General features: G+C 47.5%; 1 protein-coding gene across 1 annotated transcript; it reads right to left on the bottom strand.

The window, feature by feature from the left end:
• Window positions 1–405: 405 nt before the first annotated feature.
• Window positions 406–20,996, bottom strand: ASL (argininosuccinate lyase). The gene is made up of 17 exons (XM_054008176.1): window positions 20,907–20,996; window positions 20,539–20,603; window positions 17,096–17,290; window positions 15,201–15,284; window positions 14,509–14,565; window positions 12,546–12,643; window positions 11,534–11,611; window positions 10,642–10,719; window positions 9,844–9,896; window positions 7,982–8,044; window positions 7,177–7,291; window positions 4,720–4,804; window positions 3,571–3,630; window positions 2,518–2,601; window positions 1,999–2,079; window positions 1,606–1,712; window positions 406–654 (listed from the first exon to the last, which is right to left on the bottom strand). The coding sequence occupies exons 2-17, from the start codon at window positions 20,548–20,550 to the stop codon at window positions 504–506; spliced, it is 1,401 nt and encodes a 466-aa protein (XP_053864151.1). The 5' UTR covers window positions 20,551–20,603; window positions 20,907–20,996; the 3' UTR covers window positions 406–503.
• Between the last annotated feature and the right edge of the window lie 239 nt (window positions 20,997–21,235).

Raw genomic sequence — 21,235 nt, 5'->3', positions numbered from 1 at the left:
CACGCTGCATTCCTCCTCCTCTCTCCCAGCGCTTGCCGCGTGAATTTGGCAGAGCACCCACCAATTTTTCCCCGTGGGTGCTCCAGCCCCAGAGCACCCACGGAGTCGGTGCCTATGCTTCCCCTTAATACGCTGGATAGCCCCTTTGGTGTTCCTTGATCCTCTTTGTGCTGTACCCATGACCCCTGCATTCCCAAGGTCTTTTTCTACAGATATTAAACCTGGATGATTTTGTACTAAAATCCTTCTAGAGCCCATGGGGACCAAGCGGCAACTCCCCGACCTAGGGCTTGCTCAGGTCAGGGTGGGCTTTCCGTTCCTTCGAGCTCTGGCCCAGCCAGCGCTCGTGATAGCTGAAGAAGCCCCACTGCGGTTTTCCTGTGGAAGAAAGACACGACAGGTATGCAGGGTTTTCAGTGAGAGACAATACACCTCTGGGTTTATTAACTCAGGAGTCATGCGATAAGCAGAAACCTCGTGTGAACGGGACAGTTTCCCCACACTCAAAACAGATCCTTCTGTCTCCTCAGAAGCTCCCTCAGCTGCTCGATCTGCGCTGTCACGCTGCTCTTGGACGTGCCCCCTGGCGTGGTGTACTGCTCCACGCTGTTGGCATAGTCCCACACTTGAGACACGTCAGTTCCAAACAGGGGGCTGGGGAGGCAAAGCGAGAAGGTGCGTCAGTGGAGAGCTCCACCATGAGCTGTCCCACAGGCTAAACGGATTTAGCTTTGCAAGCCGGCTATGCCACACTCCAGTAACTGTGTAGGTTATGGAGCCCAATCCCACTCCCACTAAAGTCCAGGGCAAAATTCCCAAGGCCTCCTCCTGCCCTGCCTTGCACCTTGTGTAGTCAGTTACGCCTGTACACAGTGAGCGCAAGCTGGGTGTAAAATGCTACCCGATCAGAAGGGCAGTGTTTTACACCTGCTCTGCGGAGATGCCAGTGACAAGGCAGGGGCAAGGCTGTGGAGAAGCAGGCCTTCAGTTTTCAGAGCTGGTCACATGCGTTAGCACTGGAGCGGGTCTAAATCTGCAAGACATTTAAGCCCAGCGCCTCAAAGATATTTAGGTGCCTAACTCCCGTTGAAGGATCTGGGTCCTAGGGCCTGATCCAAATCCTACTACAGTCAGTGGAGAGACTCCCATCAATCCACCCTGCATCAGGGAATCAGCTGCCTAGTCACACATCATCAGTTACAGAAGCTGACTGCAAGCCAGGCCTTTCTGGTGCTGGCATTAACAGCAACGAAAAGTTTGACAAATAAAATCACTTTCTAGTTACACCATGGAAAAATGGAAAGTTAGTGCTTTGGCGAGAATTGCTGCAGGATCTGTTCCCCTCCCCAGCACACATCTCCCTGTCCATGCCTGGCTCCAGCTGAAAGGCAGATCCTCATGGGTAAAGGGGGTGCCGCCCTCTTCACACAGACAGCGTTTTAGGGCCCACTGTCCAGATGTAGACTTCAGTAGCATCATGGTAATTCAGCCCAGAAGGGCTTGAGGAACAGGCATGCCCAGGTGAGAGGATGTTGTGGGAGTTGTACAACAAGTGTTGAGAACCCTAGCAAATGGCCTTTGAAAGCTAAGTTAAGAAATACAAACCTAATGCTCTTCATGTCCTCCACAGTGAGCTGATTAATGGCGATGCCCTTTGTCTCCGCTAGGTGGACAGCCTTCCCAGACGCAGCATGGGCTTGTCTGAATGGCATCTGCAGTTAGAAGTACATACAACAAAAAGTGAGCAAGCAACTAAGGTCCAGGACCAAAGAGTGTGTGAACACTTAAGTGAATGTGGACCTTGTTTTACAAGGTGACGCAACATTCCCAGTGCTGTCAGAGGCTGGGGTTTCTGGGATACAGAGTGTGCATGTTGTCAAGAGGAGGAGAACTGAGCCCAATTGTCTTTGCACGGTCAAGCCAAGACACACCCCAATGAGTCTTTGCGGCTTCAAAACCCTCCATCACGCTTTCCATTAGGATTTCCTCAATACTTACTCCTTTACGAACCAAGTAGAGGGCCAAGTCTGTAGCCAGCATGTCAGGGCTCAAGGCTTTCTCCATGTTCTCCTTATGGATCTGGAGAAGTGAGGACCATAAGCAGAAAATCAACAGCTACTAACAGGTCACTGAAGAGTCCTCACACAGGAGATTTCATCCAGGAGAGGCCTGGCTTTTGAAAGGCCTCATTGCAAAAACAACCCACCAGAGTAAGACATCTCTGCCTTTCGTTTGACTACAGTAGATGATCCAGATACTGCATTTTAAACTGCTGGGAGGCACAAAGGCTTCAGCTATGAGACCACTCCCTCCCTCCTGCTGAATTAGAGACCCTCCCCTCTATACAACCCCCCTGTTCGAGGGGTCTGCATATGGGAATGTCAGTGAGATCAGTTTCAACTGATCTCACTTTTTATCAGCAAGACTCTTGACCTGGATGGAGTTACTCCTGATTTACACAGCAGTGCGCAAGCGCAGAAGCAGACCCAAAACAGAGTAGTAAAAAGTTAGTCTTACCTGGAGAGTAGAAATGACTCCAGTTGCCACCTGTAGCACAGAGCTCAAAGTATCGATAACATCGAACACGGCCTCCTTGTCTTCCTATTTGTTAACAACAACAAAAAACCAGTCAGCTGAGTGCAGTGGACAAAGCAGAGAGCTGCAGCAGCCTGGTGAGTGGACACAGTGTCCGTGCTGACCAGACACATTTGGTCTCCGTGCACGAGTGGGAATAACCACACTTGGAAGACTGCCAGCCCATGGAGCTTTGGGCATGAGGACGGCCTTCTTTCCCCGGGCAGTCTAGTGCCCAGCTGAGGAGGACATTCTAATAGCAGTTCAGCCCAGCCCATGGGAATTCAGCAGGGGGCGATCTGACTACACTGTAGATTGTTTCATTTAAAAACAATCTTAAGTGAACCTATGTGCTAGTGAAAGGTGCCAGACTGCCCGCCCAAGAGAGCGAAGACCTGTATCAAATACAGCGCAGGCTTTCTCCACGCTGCTCTCTGCCACATGCTCTGGAGTGGCTATTGAGAGGGGCACAGGAGTAGCTCATTCCCCACACCCACTCAGCTCTTGGCTGGAGACACCTACCGTTGGTGCTGTTTGTGATGTTTCCAGGTAGCAACTGGATGGCAACCTCACCAATGGCCTTAATGTAGCTCAGCTAACAGTTGCCAGACCCTTGATCGCAGTCACTCTGGGCCAGTAAATCTGGCAATAAAACTGCTGTGTCCTATCATCAGACCTCCAAGCCATCCAGACCCTGAGCCAGATCCACAACTGGTGTAAACTGGCATAGCTGCATTCAAATAAATATACTGGATTGACACCCGCGGAGGATCTAGCTCTGTAGCCTTAAAATTCTCAATTGTCCTTTGTTCCATAATCCATCATTAGGATTTGGAGCGACTCCAATACAAACTGCAGTCTTCAAATCCCCTCATCTCTGAATATGGAACAACCATGTACCAAGCAGGTCATGTGCAGTGTGTCGGTATTAATGGATTTTGGAGAGAGTGTTCTGTTGTGTCTATGCAAAGAAATGGAATGAGAATTGGGGTTTACCTGCAAGTCCTTGTTGTAGGTGCTTGGGAGTCCTTTGAGAATCATCATCATTCCAGAACACTGCAGAGAAGGGGAAGTTTATGGTACTTGGATTAAAACAAGAATAGCAAGGAATTTTAAACAGTTTCACTCAGCAGAGCTCCAAAGACAAGGCTGCATCTCTGGTCAGATTTCTGTACACCAGACATTGCTCATTGAAAGCTTAATCCCCGCAGGGCCCATTGAAGTCAGTGGGAAGTCTCTCATGGACTTCACTGGGAATAGGATCAGCCCTTTATTTGCCAGATTTTTTTTTTTATAAAACCTTAACCAAAGCAAACACCTACTGGCAGACCGGCAAAAAACAAGAGATGGACCATTCTCAGAGTTTCACTACAGTTAATAGGATTCTGTAGATGGTTATTAAATGTGTAGCAGATGTGCGTCTTCTTATGTCTGTTATTCACAGTGGATGGACCTTCCCTCCACTGGCAAGACTTGACCGCTTGGTGGTGTTACTTGTAATGCTTGGTGGTCACCTTGTGCAATTGCTTCAAGTAGTGCTGTGTGTTTTGTAAGGATTTTGTTGCTGGTCATCCATGTTGTCCTGTTTGATCTAACTGCAATCAGTGCCAGGTTGTGGTGTGTACCTGGGATACAGCCCGGGAGGTGTGCTTTGCCTGATGTCTGTAGCCTTGTGGTACAACCTTTCCTAGGGATTATATTCTACTTTGTCTAATAGCATGTTCGGAGGGTTGGCAGATGGTGGGGACACACCATTATCTCCAGGTGACAGTTGAGGAAACTGATACATAAGGGAAGTTAGGGCATAATTGTTAAAGTGGTCTCTGGCTTTGGGTGCCCCAAACTCTGGCACATCTTTGATTTCAGTTTTTACCCTCTGTTCCTACTGACTTGAGCTGGAATTGTGGATGGTCAGCACCTCTGAGCCATCAGGCCCAAGGCGTCTCATGTTCCGCACACCAGTCAAGCCAACCTTTTCAGCTGTAGCCTCTAACGGACTTGCCCAGTGGCTCCCCCAGATTCAGGAAGAGAACCCGAGTATGATGGGTGGGATTTAAATTTCTCTCCCAACTACACTAACTGGGGATAAAGACTATCCTAATGAGCACCCCAGCACTCTGACATCTCCTCCCCTTGCAGACTCACCCTTCCAAACACACGTCCAGCCTTGCTGCGGATCAGCTCCAGACTGTCTGGATTCTTCTTCTGAGGCATCAAGCTACTCCCTGTGCTGAAAACAAAACACGGAGCACATTAGACTGGGGAGGTCCCTTTCTGTAGAGAAAGCGAGATGGGAAAGAGTTCACGGGGGCTCTGTTCACTGCACTGCAGCAAACCCCTGGGCCCAGGGAAGCTACACCTGCCACCACCATGCACAGTCTAACTGCACGTGGCAGGAAATACCCGGTGCTCTCCAGCGTTCATCACGAACAACGGGGCTATTTCCTCGACACACCCAGTAGGGGCAGGGGTTCCCAAACTGTGGCAAGCTGATGTCTGGAATTTTCCAGAAAACGTCAGGAATATTAAACCCATTACCGCCCCCTGGTCAGCTCTGGCATGTTAGCAGCGGGTCTGGCGTGCAGGAACGGCTCCTGGCCCCACTCGCTAGTCCTTTGCAGTCCCCAGTCCCACACTTTGGGAAATGCTGCATTGGGATGTTAAAGGAGACACAGGCAATTCATGGTAAGATCCCACAGTGGGGTCACTGGGTGGAATCCAGCACCCAGAGAGCCACAGTTGAAGGAACTGCCAGTTCCTTTACCTAGCCTTAGACACATGGGGCCACATGAATCCCTGAAAACTCCATTGACTTCAGTGGGGTTACACCAAGGATGAACTGGATCCTTTGTGCACCGGAGTAGGCTGCAGAGCAATAGCACGCTATTCTGCTCGGTTCGTTTACACAACAAGTCAGGAGTGGAGCCTGTCCCTTTGACGCGGTTGTAGCTCCATTTTAATGGAACTAGTCCGGATTTAAGCCAGCACAGCTGAGAGCAGAATCAGAGCCCCTGCATGTTAAAATGCTGCTTGTGCAGCTGGAGTAGAGGGATTCTGTGTCTGTCTAATGAAGACTTTAAATAAGATGCAAAATATCACACTTCCCTGGGTCTCTCAGATCCCCCATATGTGCTGCTTCTCCCCTAACTCAGGTTGTCTCATGGGAAGACAGCAGGGATGCTTGTAGATAAATTTAACGTGCGTCTTGTCTACAGCTACTATGCATCCCTGCTCCTGAGCCAGTATCAAAGCTGCTCTGGGTTTAGCTCCGTCTAGATAGAAAGATCTTGGCTGTCTTATTCAACAGCTATGTACGTATATTGAAGGGAGCCCAGTCCCCTAAGGGTGTGGTCATTCTCGTACCAGGATATACTAACAAAATGTGGCTTGGTAACTCCGTCAGAGTGAGAAATGAGACTAGTAACAGGAAATCTGGAAGGGTTGCAAAACAAGGCTGTTTAAGGAAAGGCCCTTTTTACGGGAACTCCCAGCATAGGAGGATTTTTTTTTTTCCTGGCTTCTCGTTTACAGCCTGATTCCACAAATGTTTACTCAGGCAAACTGCCCAGTGAGTACAACAAGATTCAGCAGAGTAGGGCTACAGGATCTGGCCTTTACTGGGATCAGAGTCAAAATATTTTTTTAGTAATACGAACACTTATAAAGCTACTAACGTCAGACACTCTAGTATTAATTTGCATGATATTTCTGTGAAGCAGAACCATGCCCATCTTACAGGCAGGCAAACTGAGGCAAAGAGGTGGAGTGAGGCTAGGTCGCCTAATGGGTTGCGCCAGCCCTGCTCCTAGCAGCAATTCATTCCAAAATGGAAATAATCACACAAGTAACCTGGTCTCCCTGCGTCTAAAAGAAAAATCAGGTTAACAGGGAATATTTGTCCAGGTGCAGAAGTGAATGATAAGAGACCGCTCAAACACATGCTGTTATTGGGCATCTGACAGGACTTTGCAAGCAGGAGGCTCCACATCTGAGTACATTTTAATTTTCTCTCTTCACACCTGATCGAGAAGCCAGTCCCAGCTCAATGCCAAGCCTGTCATTAGGATATGGCAAATATATAGTGCCCATCCCTGCCTCCCCAAACCACCCAGGCCTATGCTGTGGTGATGGGGGTAGGACACATGCATCTCTGGGGAGCTAGCAATACTAGTAGGTGAAAAGAGGGTGCGGAAAAATGGGTGCTGGAAGCATGCTCCGTTGGGTTGGGGAGATGACATCTGAAGTACAAGTATGTTACTGCCAGCCCACCAAGCAGACTACCTTTTCGGGGGGCTATGCCCCACGGCCATCTTTATTCTCCCTGGCCAGTCGTGAAAGCCCCCCTCTATCATAGCAACCCACTCTGAGGAGTGCTAGACACATCTCCCTCCTGATCCCAGTGCAGGGTGTGAGCGATGCCGATTTATAGCAACTCGCTCGATTGAGGTTTTTGGGTCTTTTCTCTCCACGATCCCCTGTTATATAAAAAAAAAAAAAAAAGTTTGAATACAATTCATATGAGCTCCTTTTATTTGGAATGTGGGAAATGGGTTGGTGTGTGTGTGGGGAGGGGTAGGACTGAGATAAGCCCTAGAGAGTTACCTGTAGGCATCAGACAGAGTCACAAAGTCAAATTCCTTTGTACTATAGATGATGAGATCTTCAGCCATCTTGCTTAGGTGAATCATTAACAAGGAGGCAAAGAAGAGAAACTCCACTGTAGAGAAGGGTGACAGTCAAAAGCATATGAAAGTCTTATTTTGGCTGCCATTGCTAGTCACAGTTGTAATTTAGCCGCAGGAAACTTCAGGCTGTGAACAGCCATAAGCATTTGAGGTAAAATTCAAGTGTGACTTAGGAGCCAAAGACTCATTGAAGTCAATGGGACTCAGGCTCCTAAGTCACTTAGGCACCTTCGAAGCATTTGCCTGTAATTAGATTTGTGGAAGGCCCGTCACTTGGGTTGTTGCACAAAGCTCTGATAATTTCAAATTAGTGGTGACTCCATCTCCTTAGCACATGAGGGACTCAACTCCTCTGGAGGGCAATATCCTCAGCATAGGTAAATCAGCATAGCACTGGAACCAAAGGAGCTCTGCAGATTTACGCTAGCTGAGGATTCAGACCAGGGCCACCCAGGGGGGGGGCAAGTGGGGCAATTTGCCCCAGGCACCACAGGGGCCCCCACGAGAGTTTTTCAGGGCCCTTGGAGCAGGGTCCTTCACTCGCTCCGGAGGCCCCAGAAAACTCTCGCTTCTTCCGCTCCGGGTCGTTGTCGGCAATTTGGTGGCAGGGGGGTCCTTCTGCCCCAGGACCCGCCGCCGGAGTAGCAGCGGGTCCTGAATCCTCTGGGTGGCCCCAGTGAGCATTCAGGGAGAGGAAAAAAGAGTGATAAAGTTGCACCTACCCACGAAGTCTCGCTCACTCGTTGCATCCATGCTGTTCAGGCTGATGGAAGCAAAGTCAAGTTCTGCAATTTTAAAAAACACATACACAGGGTCAAACCATTGGCTAGTATTTGAGCTCTGAAGCCCTGCTTCACCAGCCTACCCAAGCATGTACTTAAACTTTAAGCAGGAGTAGTGCCATTGCTACTCACCTGCTTAACGTTAAGCACACGCTTAAGAGTGGTGAAGAATCAGGGCCTTAATTATTAGCCATAGACTTCAAGGGAACAGTAGCTGATAAGCTCTGCTACTGTTTTCCTCTTGCAGGCACGAGAGCATCAAATATTTGTAATCTCATCTCACTTCAGAGAGAATTTTTATCAAAGAGAAGGACTATGACCCCTAAGCAAAGTACGTGGCCGTTGATGGGAGTCTTCCCATTGATTTCAATGGGTTTTGGACCAAGCCTTCTAGTGCCTGTTATTTTCCAAGCTGTATGGCAAGGTATTCCACCATATCTAGACAGTGGAGTTGGAACACCTGGTTTAATGGTGACTGGTCACAGATGGCTCCAGAGTGCTCCGTTTCCAACCAGAGTCCGCTTCAGAGACCCACAAAACTCAGGGACGTACTGCCTCGTCTTTGAGGGAGGGTTCTGAATTTAACAAGGCCTCTGGGGTCTACTGCTGTCAGAGTGCATGGATCAGCATCTTGCTGCCTGTGCTTCATCTTAGGCAGATGCAAAGGTGAGTGTTCCCTGCTAGTGACTGCTGTAGCAAAATGCCCCACTATCAGGGCTTCTCTTAAGAGTGGTAGAGAAAGGGTTGGGGGCAGGGAACTAGCTGCCTGTCCCCTGCTACTGTGGGGAAAGGGGAAAGCATAGCAAGGGGAAGTGGGGTGAAGACCCTCTATAGCAGGGGTGGGCAAACTATAGCCTGCGGGCTGGATCCAGTCCGCCAGCTGTTTTAATCCGGCCCTCGAGTTCCTGCTGGGGAGTGGGGTCTGGGGCTTGCCCTGCTCCGGCGCTCCATCTGGGGAGCAGAGTTGGGGGCCACTTCACATGGCTCCTGGAAGCAGCGGCATGTGTAGGGGTACTGGGGGCTCCGCAGGCTGCCCCCGCCCCAAGTGAGGTCCCCTCAGCTCCCATTGCCCGGGAACTGCCTGGCCGCGCCTCCGCGTAGGAGCCGGAGGGGGGACATGGCTGCTGCTTCCGGGAGCCGCTTGAGGTAAGCGCCACCTGGAGCCTGCACCCCCGAGCCACCCCCCATATCTCTCCCCTGTCCCAGCCCTGATCCCCCTCTGAACCCCTCAGTCCCAACCCAGAGCACCCTCCCGTACCCCAAACCCCTCATTCCCAACTGCACCCCAACCCCCTGTCCCAGCCCAGAGCCCTCTCCCACACGCTGAACTACTCGTTTCTGGCCCCACCTCAGAGCCTGCACTCACAGCCGGAGCCTTCGCCCCCTCCCACACCCCAACCCCCAGTTTCGTGGGCATTCAGGGCCTGCCAAACAACTTTATACCCAGATGTGGTCCCTGGGCCAAAAAGTTCGCGCACCCCTGCTCTATAGAGCAGAACTGAGAGGGAGGATAAGTGGAAAGGAAAGGAACTGGAAGCAGTTTCTACCCACCCACCAGAAATAAGTATAGTGAGGGGCATCTAAACTCCTAAAGCCTGTCCTGCTTTCCTCATAATGTACATTAAATGCATTTGGCTGATGGGAGCTTTACTCCCCTCCCACCTCATGAAAAGGGTGTAGTACCTACAAAAGTCAGCATTTTGCTAAAGTGATCTAGTCTATGATGCAGCAGTCCACCTGTTACCATCCCCAGACTTGTGTCCCTCACTAACTCGGTTCTGTGAATGGAAAGACAAATTTACCTTTACGCAGAAACTCTCGATCGATACCCAGTGCGTTGCCAGCTACAGCACCGCTGCAAGGCAGAAAGAAACCTCATGCATGACATGCTGCACTTCGGACACTCACAAACCTGCAGCAGTGTCCACAACACAAACCCAGTTACAGAAAGCGGCGAGAGATGCCGGTCTTAAGACTGGGGATACCTGGCAGCTTTTTCTACTGCACTGCCCCACTGCACACTGTATGTGGGCAGCTGTAGTATATTTGGTTAGCTCCTGGCCAAAGTCAACCAACGTGAATAAGGCGTGGTTTCTATTTTGAAGTGTTTAGGGCAGGATCCTGTACCCAACAGAAGAGCCTGTAGATCCTGGAGATCTCTTCTGCAAATCCAGACAGCCATGTCTGAAATATTTGCCTTCCAAGGGGCCCTGGGCTGAAGGCACAACATTACACCTGAGAAGCACTAGCAGTCTGAGTGCTCTCAGTCCACATTCGCTCAGGTAGGCTAACAATCCATCAATGGATATCACACAGATGGATCCCTCCAATGCCATAGATGATGCAGAGCAACGATTAGGGTAATCAGAAGGAATGTACCAAAAGTGTGTGGGGGGGTATATTACTTGCACAAGAAGGTTATAAGCTTTGCCCTCTGAGCGATTTACAACTGAGAGCTCAACAACCTCCTCCATCAGCACATACAGCTCACATTGGGCGCACTGAGTGGAAGGACCCCAACCCTCACATCTGTGTTTTCTCTGTAAGATACACAAGTGTTACCCCCCACAAAAAACAAGTAAAACAACTGAACGCTTTACCTTCCCAAGGGCAAAACATTGATTCTTCTCTTCACTTCTCCCAGACGCTCAGAATCGCGGGTGAACGCAACTGCATGACTGGGGGGAAAAAAAACAAAAGGAAAAAAAAGATGACCGGTAGGAAAGAAGCCTGTTTCACATTTTCCTCTCTAAAGTGGAACGTAGCTGTTGTAAGGAATGCCAGGTTGTCAACCCTGGAGACCAGAATCCCGTTTATCAACGGATCACAGAGCCCATGATACCATGGGCCTGGAAAGCATGGCGCCCAGATACCATGGTGAGGGGTGCTTTGTCAGTGAAGAGATGGAAAGGCCAGCAGCAGTGCAAGCTTCCCCATGCTACCCCCTCCAGTGAGCTGTAATGCTGGCCTACAGGAACCACCTCTAAGTGGGAGACAGGTGCCCTCTTTTTCATGGCCCCCTCAATCATCTGCTCTCTGCAAAATCTACTCAAAGTAGACCGTGGGCTCAGAACCCTGGTAAATTAAGTGCAGATTAAAATGGAGCTGTTGGGGTTGGTCCTATGGTCTTTTGTGGCAAAGCCTATGAGCTACTTTAAGTTTAGTTCCTGAGCTTGGCTGCCTGCTGTTTGTGCGGGGAGAATTTTGGATTTTATTCACTCAGCCCCTGTGTTTCTTCTCTTCTTTTCTTCCACAACCGAGGAAGAGCATTAAAGGACGGTTAACTCAGCATAGGGCTCCTGGTAGTGTGAAGTTTGGTGTGCTACCCATCCCAACTCAGACATCTTGCAAAACCGCAGCTTCCTAGGTTAGCTTTGGGGGCCACTTCAGCGTCACCATGTGCTGATGTTCCAATGTGACATGGTTGCACATATAGCTGTCAATGAGCTGGTCCCCAAGGACAAACTGTCACAGCAGATCCTACGAAGTTACCTGAGTAAAAAGTGGCTCCACCGGATTGGCTGAGCTCTTTGCAGATGAGTGTAGCCAGGAAAGATCACATCAGTTTCTCTGCAATAAGAAGTAAGAGAGGAGGGAGAAAAGGGTGACAGCTGATCTACAGTTCAAAAGAATCTAGCAAATCCAACAACCTGCAAATTATGTGCTGGAGGCGCACAATAAGCCGGGAAGTACTGAACACAATAATAATTTAATAATAGTTGCAGTAGCTCAAACAGAAGCTATGGACTTGATGCAGAAATAACTGGGTGGAGTTGTTTGACCCGTGTTACGTAGGCGTTCAGACTGGATAATCACAATGGTCCCTTCTGGCCTTAAATCCATGAACCAAGTGTCAGAGCCAAGATTAGAACTCAGGACTTCCCAGTCCGTGCATAGTCCACTAGGTTTTCAAGATGCTTTTGTAACATTATTGGTTTAGGGTAGTACCAACCCTTTGTTGTCTAGTTGTTATTTATCCTCCTATTTGTTAGCTATGAAGAGAACTGGGACATTAAAATATCCTGTAATGAAGGCTCATCAGTCTATGATAAATTGTTTGGATCACTGTAGTTTAGTCAGCAGCTAAAGTCATTACAGTTTTTAATCGTTACAATCTGGAAAGGTTGAGCAGTCCCAGCTGCCTCTATTTGATTTTGCTTTATTAAAATTAAGTTTTAGCCTCTTCAACATGATTTGTTGCCAGGATACATCTGGGATAAGAGGAAGTCTCCGTGCAGCAGGCCAGCCATTCCCCGAGAGAAAAGAAGGGGCCAACCCTATTACCCGGACCATCAGCTGCAGCTGCACGCACTTTGCCTGTCTGCACATGGACACTGTACGAGTTGAATGGAAAGAACACCGCTGACTTCAATGGACTGTTGCTGATTTACGCTAGCTAAGGATCTGGCCCAGAATTTTTAACATCACAGCACACAAGCAGCTTCCCCAAGAGAGGCCACAGCGTTTCGTTTCATAGCGTGGGCTTGGAAAAATAAGGACTTACGCAGCAGCCCGTTCCACCAGAGTCTTGATAAACTGCAACAGGTGAGCAGATAGGACAGAGCAGGAATTTCGCATATAGAGTCTCATGTCAGTCACAACCTGCAAGAGATCCCCAGTCAGTCAAGATGGAGCCTGATGTACATTGTGACCAAACAATACTCACCAGGTATTTGACTTTTGCCAGCTTGGGGAACCGGATAACAAAGTCAATCCCCCCGGCCCCCCTTTCAATAGGAAAAACAACTTCCCAGTGCCTTACGGATGCCATTCAAACACTTCAGGGCTTTCAGTCTAATTCATTATTAAATGGGAGTTTCATATCTTTGAATTTGCTCTCCAGGGGCCTGACCCAAAGCCAATGGGAGTTTTTCCATTAACCTCAATGGGCTTTGGCTCAGGCCCCATCAGTGATTCCCTTAATAGAAGGTCTGCTCCCAAAAGGTGCTATGAACCTGTAACTCCCACTGATGTTAGGATCAGGTCCCAGTCACTGCAGAAGACAAACACAGAGGGGAAAATAATCACATAAGCCAATACAAGCATGAAGGGACTCAAAATAGAACATCAAGCAGCCCAAAGCTTTGAGGTCTGGTCCATCTACCTGTCAGAGGCCAAAAGCTCACAGATAACCCTAAGCTTTTTTTCTGGAAAACCTGTACTCTGTGCTCAGACACACAGGACCAGCTCCAGTGCTGAAGTGAAGCCATTGGAAAAACTGCATTAATTTCAATGGGTGCTGGATCAGGCCCATAGAGAGAAGTGAAAAACAAAATTATCTAGGGAAACAAAAAACTAGAAGGTGGGGGATGGAGAATGAGTCTGGGAAAAGTTATGGACTCCACATTTTAGTAGATCAGATCTAAACACAATATTCGTCCCGAAGGTCAAGAATACGGCTTGCCAAATGAAGTTACTGCAACAGTCAGCAGCCTGGACTAACATCTGAAGCGCTGAATTGAAAAGGACGAGGAGTCAGTATCGCTGAGTAATGGTGATAAAATGGAATATACTGGGACTATAAAATTAACAGTGACCAAAAAAGTTAGAAAAACTGCTAGAGGTCAAAGCAGAAGTGTAAAAATTAACTGCAGGTGTTCGCCTAACCATAGCAACAGCCGTGGTAACTGCAAAGCTCTTCACATATAACTGCTGGAGTACACATGTGTGAGCTATAAAGGAGGATCCCCATGACTATGGGCTAGACTTGGGATTCTGAAGTCCCTCAGAAATGGAAACAGAACATACAGTGCGGTTACACACTGGGGGGCAATTTTTGCCTCTCTCTGCACAAACATAACCCCCTCGTTGGGAAAATGCAAGTTTCCCTCAGGGCTACTAGATCCCAGAGTCTTCAACAGAGAGCTAGATGCTTTCCAAAGCAGTGCATATGTGCGCCACTCCCTCTGTTTAGTAGCACTTCTAACCTGCTCCAGGGTGCGTGAGATGATCACCCTTTAGTGGCTGCAGAAGATAGCTGCGGTACTAGTCATAGTCTGATCTATCTCGGGTTCACCTTCAGCTCAAGTGGTTGGGACTGAGTCCCGAGTTCTGTCCTTGCTTTGGACCATTAAGTTCACGCAGGAATGATGTTCAGTCCAGGTGGAAACCCTGAAGCCTGCCATGGAACGGCTGCAACTTCTTTGAAAGAGTCTTGAAGCACCTCGGTTCTCTCGTTTGCACAGAGCTCCTATTGAGTTCCAAAGGAACGCTGTGCAAGAGTCTGGCTGCATTGTCTTTGCCAAAAGAAATGGAGTACAATTTGTGTTCATACCCAATACCATTGCTCAGCGACTGCGCTCATTCTGTCCACCCAGCACTCATGGACCACTAGATGAGCTGCACACCTGCAGTGACTAAGTCCCAAGGGATCATGTTGTGGATGTCAATTAAGAAAAGGGAAGGGAGGTAAAAGGAAATAAGAGACAAAGCAAGTACTGAATGACACAAGGCAGTTCTTGCCATACTTGATCATTCCGGCTTCGTCCGGTGTGCAACTTCCCAGCTACATCCCCAATCAGCTCCTGAGGGCAACAGAAGAATTTCCCATCAGTGTTAGCAGCATTGGAACGATAAGGACTGCAGACCCCACCTGCGCTTAAAAGCCAAGGCCTGGATTCACAAACGCTGACGCAAATGCTTAACTTTATGCAAGCAAATACACTGGAGCCATGCAATTCAGGGCAGGGACAGTTTTGTTATGTGCTAGTACAGTGCGTGGTCCACAATGGGGCCCCGGATCAGGGGCCCTACATGCTATTGCAATACAAATAATCCCCACTGGGGCCTTTAGGTGCCACTAGACTATACATATTCAGTAGTAGCTAATAATATGTTATGAATGTTAACCACATGCTTAAGTAGGATCAGGGCCCAAGGCTGCTTTGGGCCAGGTCTGGCCAAGTCTTCTCCTAATAATATTTTGGGAGGGCCTTCTCTCACTCTGAATACAAAATAAGATGGAAAAAAATATATACGCCACCAAACGTATAAATAAGAGTTTTGTCATTGCAACATATTTTTAATTCTCTCAATAGGGATGTAGCCTAAAAAGGAAACACTTAAATACTTTGATCTAAGGGGAGAAGACTTATTTTACTACTGCCAGACTGATCAGAGGCATGACCTGGAAGTTATGAGGAAATTAAAGGAACTGGACCTTTAGTCTGCGTTCGTTGGCAGTGTGGATATCCTCATCGCTTTTGACCACCACAAAGGCTCCCCTGGACCATTCTTCAGAAATCTACATCAGCAAAAGATACCGGTCAGTGGTTAATGACGCTTCTTTTCTGCACAAGGGTGTTGGAGGCTTGATTCAGTCAGGTTTGTAAAATGTTTTGCGATCCTCAGATGTAGTAATTGGGGCCTCATCCTGATCTCAAACTGATGTGATTAAATAACTTGACTGAAATCACTGAACTTGCCCAATGGTGCACAAGAGATCAAAATCAGGAACTAAAAAGTGCAAAGCATTATTAAGAGACTCTTGCTGTCAGTTTAGAAATACATCTTAAGTCTCATTAAAATTGCATCAGATCAGTGCCACGCCCTCTTTCAGGGTGCAGGAATAGGTGTTGTTGCACTTTCTGGGGGATGCACTCCATGAATCTGTTTTTCCATCTCTAGCTACTAACCTTTAAGACACGTGAGGTTAAAAATGTACTTGACAAAGTGAGTTGAAAAGTCAACCAGCAATGAAACCCACCAACATTTTCATACGTAAACATTGTATGGATTCCCCATTGTTCAGTGTATAAGCAGCAACAATGGATTAACAGAGATGCATTCCCCTGGCCTATCGGCTGACTTTTCTCTTCACCCCTATACAATATGGTGAATTAATTCAGACAGCCAGACACAAGAGCATCCTCTGCGTCAGCTCAAAGAGAACACTCCCAATTTCTACTGAAACAATTCCTGAGTACTGCTTGTTCTGGGAAGGGGGTTTGCACCGAATGCACCTCAGCAGGGTGTCCCAGCTTCTATAATGGCCTTTAATAACATTTGTAGAAGACTTTCAGAACCCACATTCCTGCCACATTACCTGGGGTCACGGGCTACCAGCCAACATTATATTAAACACAGGGTTCTGTTTCTTCTAGATCTAAGCACATCTTAAACAGATGCTAATGAGGCTGTTGATCTTAAAAATGGGACTATCTTTAACACACATATAGCGCTAGTCATTCACAGATGGGGGGGAAAATGAGGGTTAAGAGATTAAGTGAGTTTTCCGAAGGCAACAAGAGCAAGCCAATGTCAGACAACATTAGAACTAGAGTTCCTGGCTCCCTGGCCTGGGTTCATGCCATTAGAACGTGTTACTCTTCAGGATTCCAGGGATCAATTGTTCAAAATATATCCAAGTAGTCCCAAGACATACACTGCCATGTCTCCAAAAACAAAGTGGTGCAGGCATGCTACAGAAGTCATTAAAACAAAAACCCGTCCTCTTTTTGAAGTGAAGACCAAATAAAGGATAGACTCATGACCATGAGTTGCCTCTTTGGGAAATCATTCACCTTTGTAATACCTTCAGATATTGTGATGCTATAGCTATCGACAGAAACGACAAATCTTTCAGAGTTGGAAATGGCAGGGGCTTGGAGCGGGCTTACAGATTTGTTGTGCTTGATGCTGTGTTTCTGCCTGCAGGAACAGAGACACTATGGGAGATCTCCTCCAGGCAACTGTTTGGGGGCATGGAGCAGCCTAAGCACAACATGGGTTAGACTGCGTACAACTGAACGGGAAGCAGAGATAAGCCAAGGGTCAGGACAGATGCTGGACCCCCAACTTTATAATCAAAGACATGATTCAAGACACCATCCCTATTCAGGGAAGCACGTAATGTGCCTACTTTTAAATAATGGGACTTAAACATGGGCTTAAATGTTTTCTTGAATCAGGACTAAGGAAGATTACAATGCAGACTACCTGAAAAGAGGAAGATCATCAGCCAAGGAGCAGTGGTTAAAGTTTCAAGTCATGGTGGGTACCTGTGGCGATGACTGACCACCTTTTACCACACTTTGTGCTCAAGCAAATACATACCTTTTCTAATCCACTCAGAATCTTCTCCAAATCACCCTTGGTTAGAATCCCAGACTTCTCCAAAGCCTTGGCATAAGCCATGCTCCCTCGGATGTCAACTTCCGACAACCGCTGGTCATAAGTCATGGAAGAGTTGAGAGTCTCCATGATGGGATCAGTGCCTCCTACGAATCTTCCTCCCCAAAGTTTATCTCCCTGTGGAAAAGGAAGTTTTTTAAAAAATGCAGCTTAAAAGGACATGCTGGTAAATCTGAAAGAACCTTCAAAGAAACACTCTTTGGGATGAGTATTAATTCTGTGGGACAGCATCCCTGAATCTACCAGAATAGAAGGAACAAATTGAGACCTGGTGTAGGGGAGTACAACTCTGTCAATTAATTTGGCCTATGACACTAACTTCCATTGAATCAACAGGCCAACTTTGGCAGTAATGTCAAAGGTGCTGTGAGTTTACGCTGCTGTAACCTGTGCAGAGAGAGGCCAGGACAAAAGGGAGCAAGGAGGCCCTGCTTTAAACTTATACATTGAAACGCTCCTGTCCACAGCTTCTCCCGTTACATCTCTCTCTCCCAGACCCTTATCATGAGTCCGTCTCCCTTATGCACGCTTATCAGTTTGTAATTACCTACAAAAAACAAAAGTTCGGCAGCTGGTGTGCTAAGGTCACTGCCTACCACGCTGCCGATTGTTTCCTTGTGTTCCCCCATCCATCTGTCTGTAGCCACCTGTTGTCTCATGTCTTGTATTTAGATTGTAAACTTCTTGGGAAAGGGGTTATCTTTTTGTTCTGTGTTGACACGTAGCACAGTGGGGTCCTAGGCACTACCACAATGCAAATAATTATACATCACTTCGGAACTGCAGTGAATGGGAAGTGCCAGTATTCATCTAAGAGCAGAATGTGGCCAATGCTCGGATAATAAGCAATACAGCCTCTGAGTCATCATAAGAGCACAGATCAGAAAAAGGCTGACATAATATTCAGAATGCCAGAACTCTTGCATGCCGTTCCAGAGATGGGCAGTTTGTCTTTGTCATTAGTGTCTAGCTACTGAACCGTTACTGCTGGATCATGGGCTAACCAATTGTACTTTGCCCCCAACACAAGTATGGCATCTTTATGTCCTCATTTTTCAAAGCAAGTATAAGGGCATGTGACACACAACCAGCATTGACCTCTCTTTTAAAGCAGTTGAAAGCCACTGACATCCTTTTAGAGCAAAATAATTGGTCAGCAAAGGACATAGCAAAGACTAGAACTTTTCCACTGTTTCGAACAAAGAAGGATACATTCGTTATAAAAAATAAAAAGCAGGGGAGGGGTTTTAAGTGAGAGGGAGCTGTGAGCAGATACAAGCTACCTCTATTAAAAACACTTCTGAAATTATGAAGTATTTTAAGTTCACATTGTGCCAGAGTCTCTCCTCACTTATATTGGTGTGAATCAGGAATAATTTCATTTACTGCAGTGGAGTTACACCAGGATAAAAACAGTGTGAGTGGCAGGAGAATCAAGCCTGCTGGGTTTTAAGTTTTAAGGACAGGTTTTGGTCTGTTAAACGCAGTTACTCTGGATTCACAGAGTAAGTCAAATGGGTCAAAGTTTACCCTGGTGTAAATCTACTGCATTGATTAATTTGACATTGGAGTGTGGCATTACGATATTCTTTGTGGGCACCCTTCTGAAGCAAACACACTTTAAGCCACTCAAATGCGTAAACCTGCATGTGACCTATTTCACCATGCATTTGTACAACGGCATTGCTTCATTAGCAAACAGAAACATGTGTCCCTTGGTCCCATGTCACTTGTTTACACAGATGGACACATCCCTGAAGTCCTTACATAGGCGAAACTCCCACGGATGTCAAATGGAATGTCTGCTGTGTAAAAACTTCATGGTTTGGCCTAACAGATTCAAAAAGAAAGTTTCCAAAGCAGATATTAGCAGACAGAGGAGCAATTGGGAAGCATTTACAGGAAGTGCCTGTAGCAGAGTTTAAATAGATACTTGTGCCCATCTAATATATTTCTCACACCCCTTCTACTCCCTCTGCAGGCCAGGAATCACGGCCACCTTCTCTGGCAAAGGACTGGATAGGACCCAGTTTCAAGTTAATCAGTGCCACTATTTCATCAGCTAGCGGGGTCATTGTTAAGCAAGTCTTTCCCCAAGGACTGTCTCCACATATCTACCAATCCCTGATGAACAAAGATTGTTCCTGGGGTCTATCTTACAATCCCTATGGGGGCAATACACTTAGTGAAGTCCTGGGGGGTTTTGCCCTCAGGACTGAAGAATTAGGGCCTATAGTTGGAGATTTTTAAAATTTTATTTTCAGGGCAGCTTTGGCAATACAGCCATTTTGAATTCTAAATTTTGTCAGTCAAATTCTGCACAGCCTCAGCTTCGCTACCACCTAGATTTTGCCATCATATGGATTTCCTCTACTGTTTCAAGTGAATGGCATTTTGCCTGTCAAACCTATACAATGACACAGCCTGATCTCTGCAGAACTTTAGAGTAGATATGATTTTTTCCTCATCAATTCTGTACTAAGGACAAGTGAAGGGGGACGAAATCTGGAAATCAACACGAGACCATTTGGACTGGGGAATGGGCAAAGACAGATCTAGGTGTTTTGTTTCAGGTTCTCCCCATATTAATTCGGGCATAAACAGACAATTGAGGTAACTGAACTTTTACTGCAAGTGATTAAAAAAAGTCTAGTTGTGAACATGCAAACAGTTTTTCTCATCTTTTAGAGGTCACAGAATTTCTTAATATATTTTGTATGGGCTTCTCCCCTAGTCAAAATTTGCTACCAGTTGGACCAACAATGGAAAGAGCAAGGCTAGCAAATTTTGACAGATGAGAGATGCTTATCAGAATAGTTTTCAGAGTAGCAGCCGTGTTAGTCTGTATCCACAAAAAGAAGAACAGGAGTACTTGTGGCACCTTAGAGACTAACAAATTTATAATAAGCTTATGCTCTAATAAATTTGTTAGTCTCTAAGGTGCCACAAGTACTCCTGTTCTTTTATCAGAATAGTGATAACAATGGTGCACAATAGCAGATAAGGCCAAGAAGACGGTGCTAGCAATTTTTGAAAATGGAAAGCACGAACCGCTATGGGAACCGGTCAGATTTTGCTAACTGGGGTCCGGGGCCAGTGCTAAGAATGCAGCATTTGTATAGAGAAGCGTCTTGGGCAAGCAACTCTACGAGCGGGTGTCCAAAGAGTGATAAACAGGAGAGCGACAACCACCTAAAAGAATTAGTCTTGGTCCTGGGAAGAACCCCTCAAATAAATGGAGGTCTGCCATATTTTTGACTCCAACTCCCTCCAAACAAATGTACTTTGCACGTGGAGCAGCTCCCGTGATAGGAACACTGAGAATAGGTGACAGCTCCTGGTGATGCATCCAAGCTCACACTCACCTCAGATGCCATGTCGGATGACTTTTCCCCCTCTCGCCTACAGAAACCTCAGCAACTTGTGCAACCTGCAAGACAAGAAGACACTGATTCTTCCCCTCAGCCGGGCAGGGCAGTGGGCAGCTTTCGGGTAGCCGCTCCTGCCTGGAAAGTACCCCCAGCTTTGCTGCAATCTGTTTACTCTAAACCAGGGTCAAGAAAAGCACATCATGAAAGCTGCATCATCAGTGCCCGCCCGCAGCAGCCCAGGGACTGGCTCGGGCCGGGTTACACAAGGCGGAAGGCAATTGCACGGCACCGAATAATGAACAGGGACCGATCGGCTGTAACCCGAACCGCGACGCGCCCCTGCGGCGACCAGCCCTGCTCACCTGCTTTGCTGCAAAGCACCGACGCTGCTTGTCTCGCTGGCCCCAGCCCGGCTCCCTTTTCATGCCACCGGCCACTCCACACCCACCCCGGGGAGGGGCCAGGGGTTCCCTCCCACCTCCAATCCCCGCCCCCCATGCTGGCTGTTCTCTTCTCCGTCCGCCTCCATGCTGCCTCTGCTTAATGCGCCAACCTCTGCATTGCTAATAAGTGACAGAGCTGTGCAGAGGGGGTGAAATCGGTGCTCACAGCTGACCCCAAGTCTATCTCATTTGTGGGGAGACTACTTGGGGGGGGCGCTATGGGGTACAGGGGAGAGACTCCCGCATTG

Source organism: Malaclemys terrapin, chromosome 18 (genome assembly GCF_027887155.1).
Source record: "Malaclemys terrapin pileata isolate rMalTer1 chromosome 18, rMalTer1.hap1, whole genome shotgun sequence".
Taxonomy (NCBI): Eukaryota; Metazoa; Chordata; order Testudines; family Emydidae; genus Malaclemys; species Malaclemys terrapin.
This window is presented reverse-complemented; position numbering and strand designations above follow the sequence as displayed.

Excerpts from the sequence above, each read along its gene's own strand:
- ASL (XM_054008176.1), bottom strand. Across the intron at positions 15,285-17,095 it reads TTCTGAGTGGATTAGAAAAG|ATTTCTGAAGAATGGTCCAG; the intron begins GTATGTATTTGC and ends TTGCTGATGTAG. Across the intron at positions 11,612-12,545 it reads CTGGTGGAACGGGCTGCTGC|AGAAACTGATGTGATCTTTC; the intron begins GTAAGTCCTTAT and ends TTCTTATTGCAG.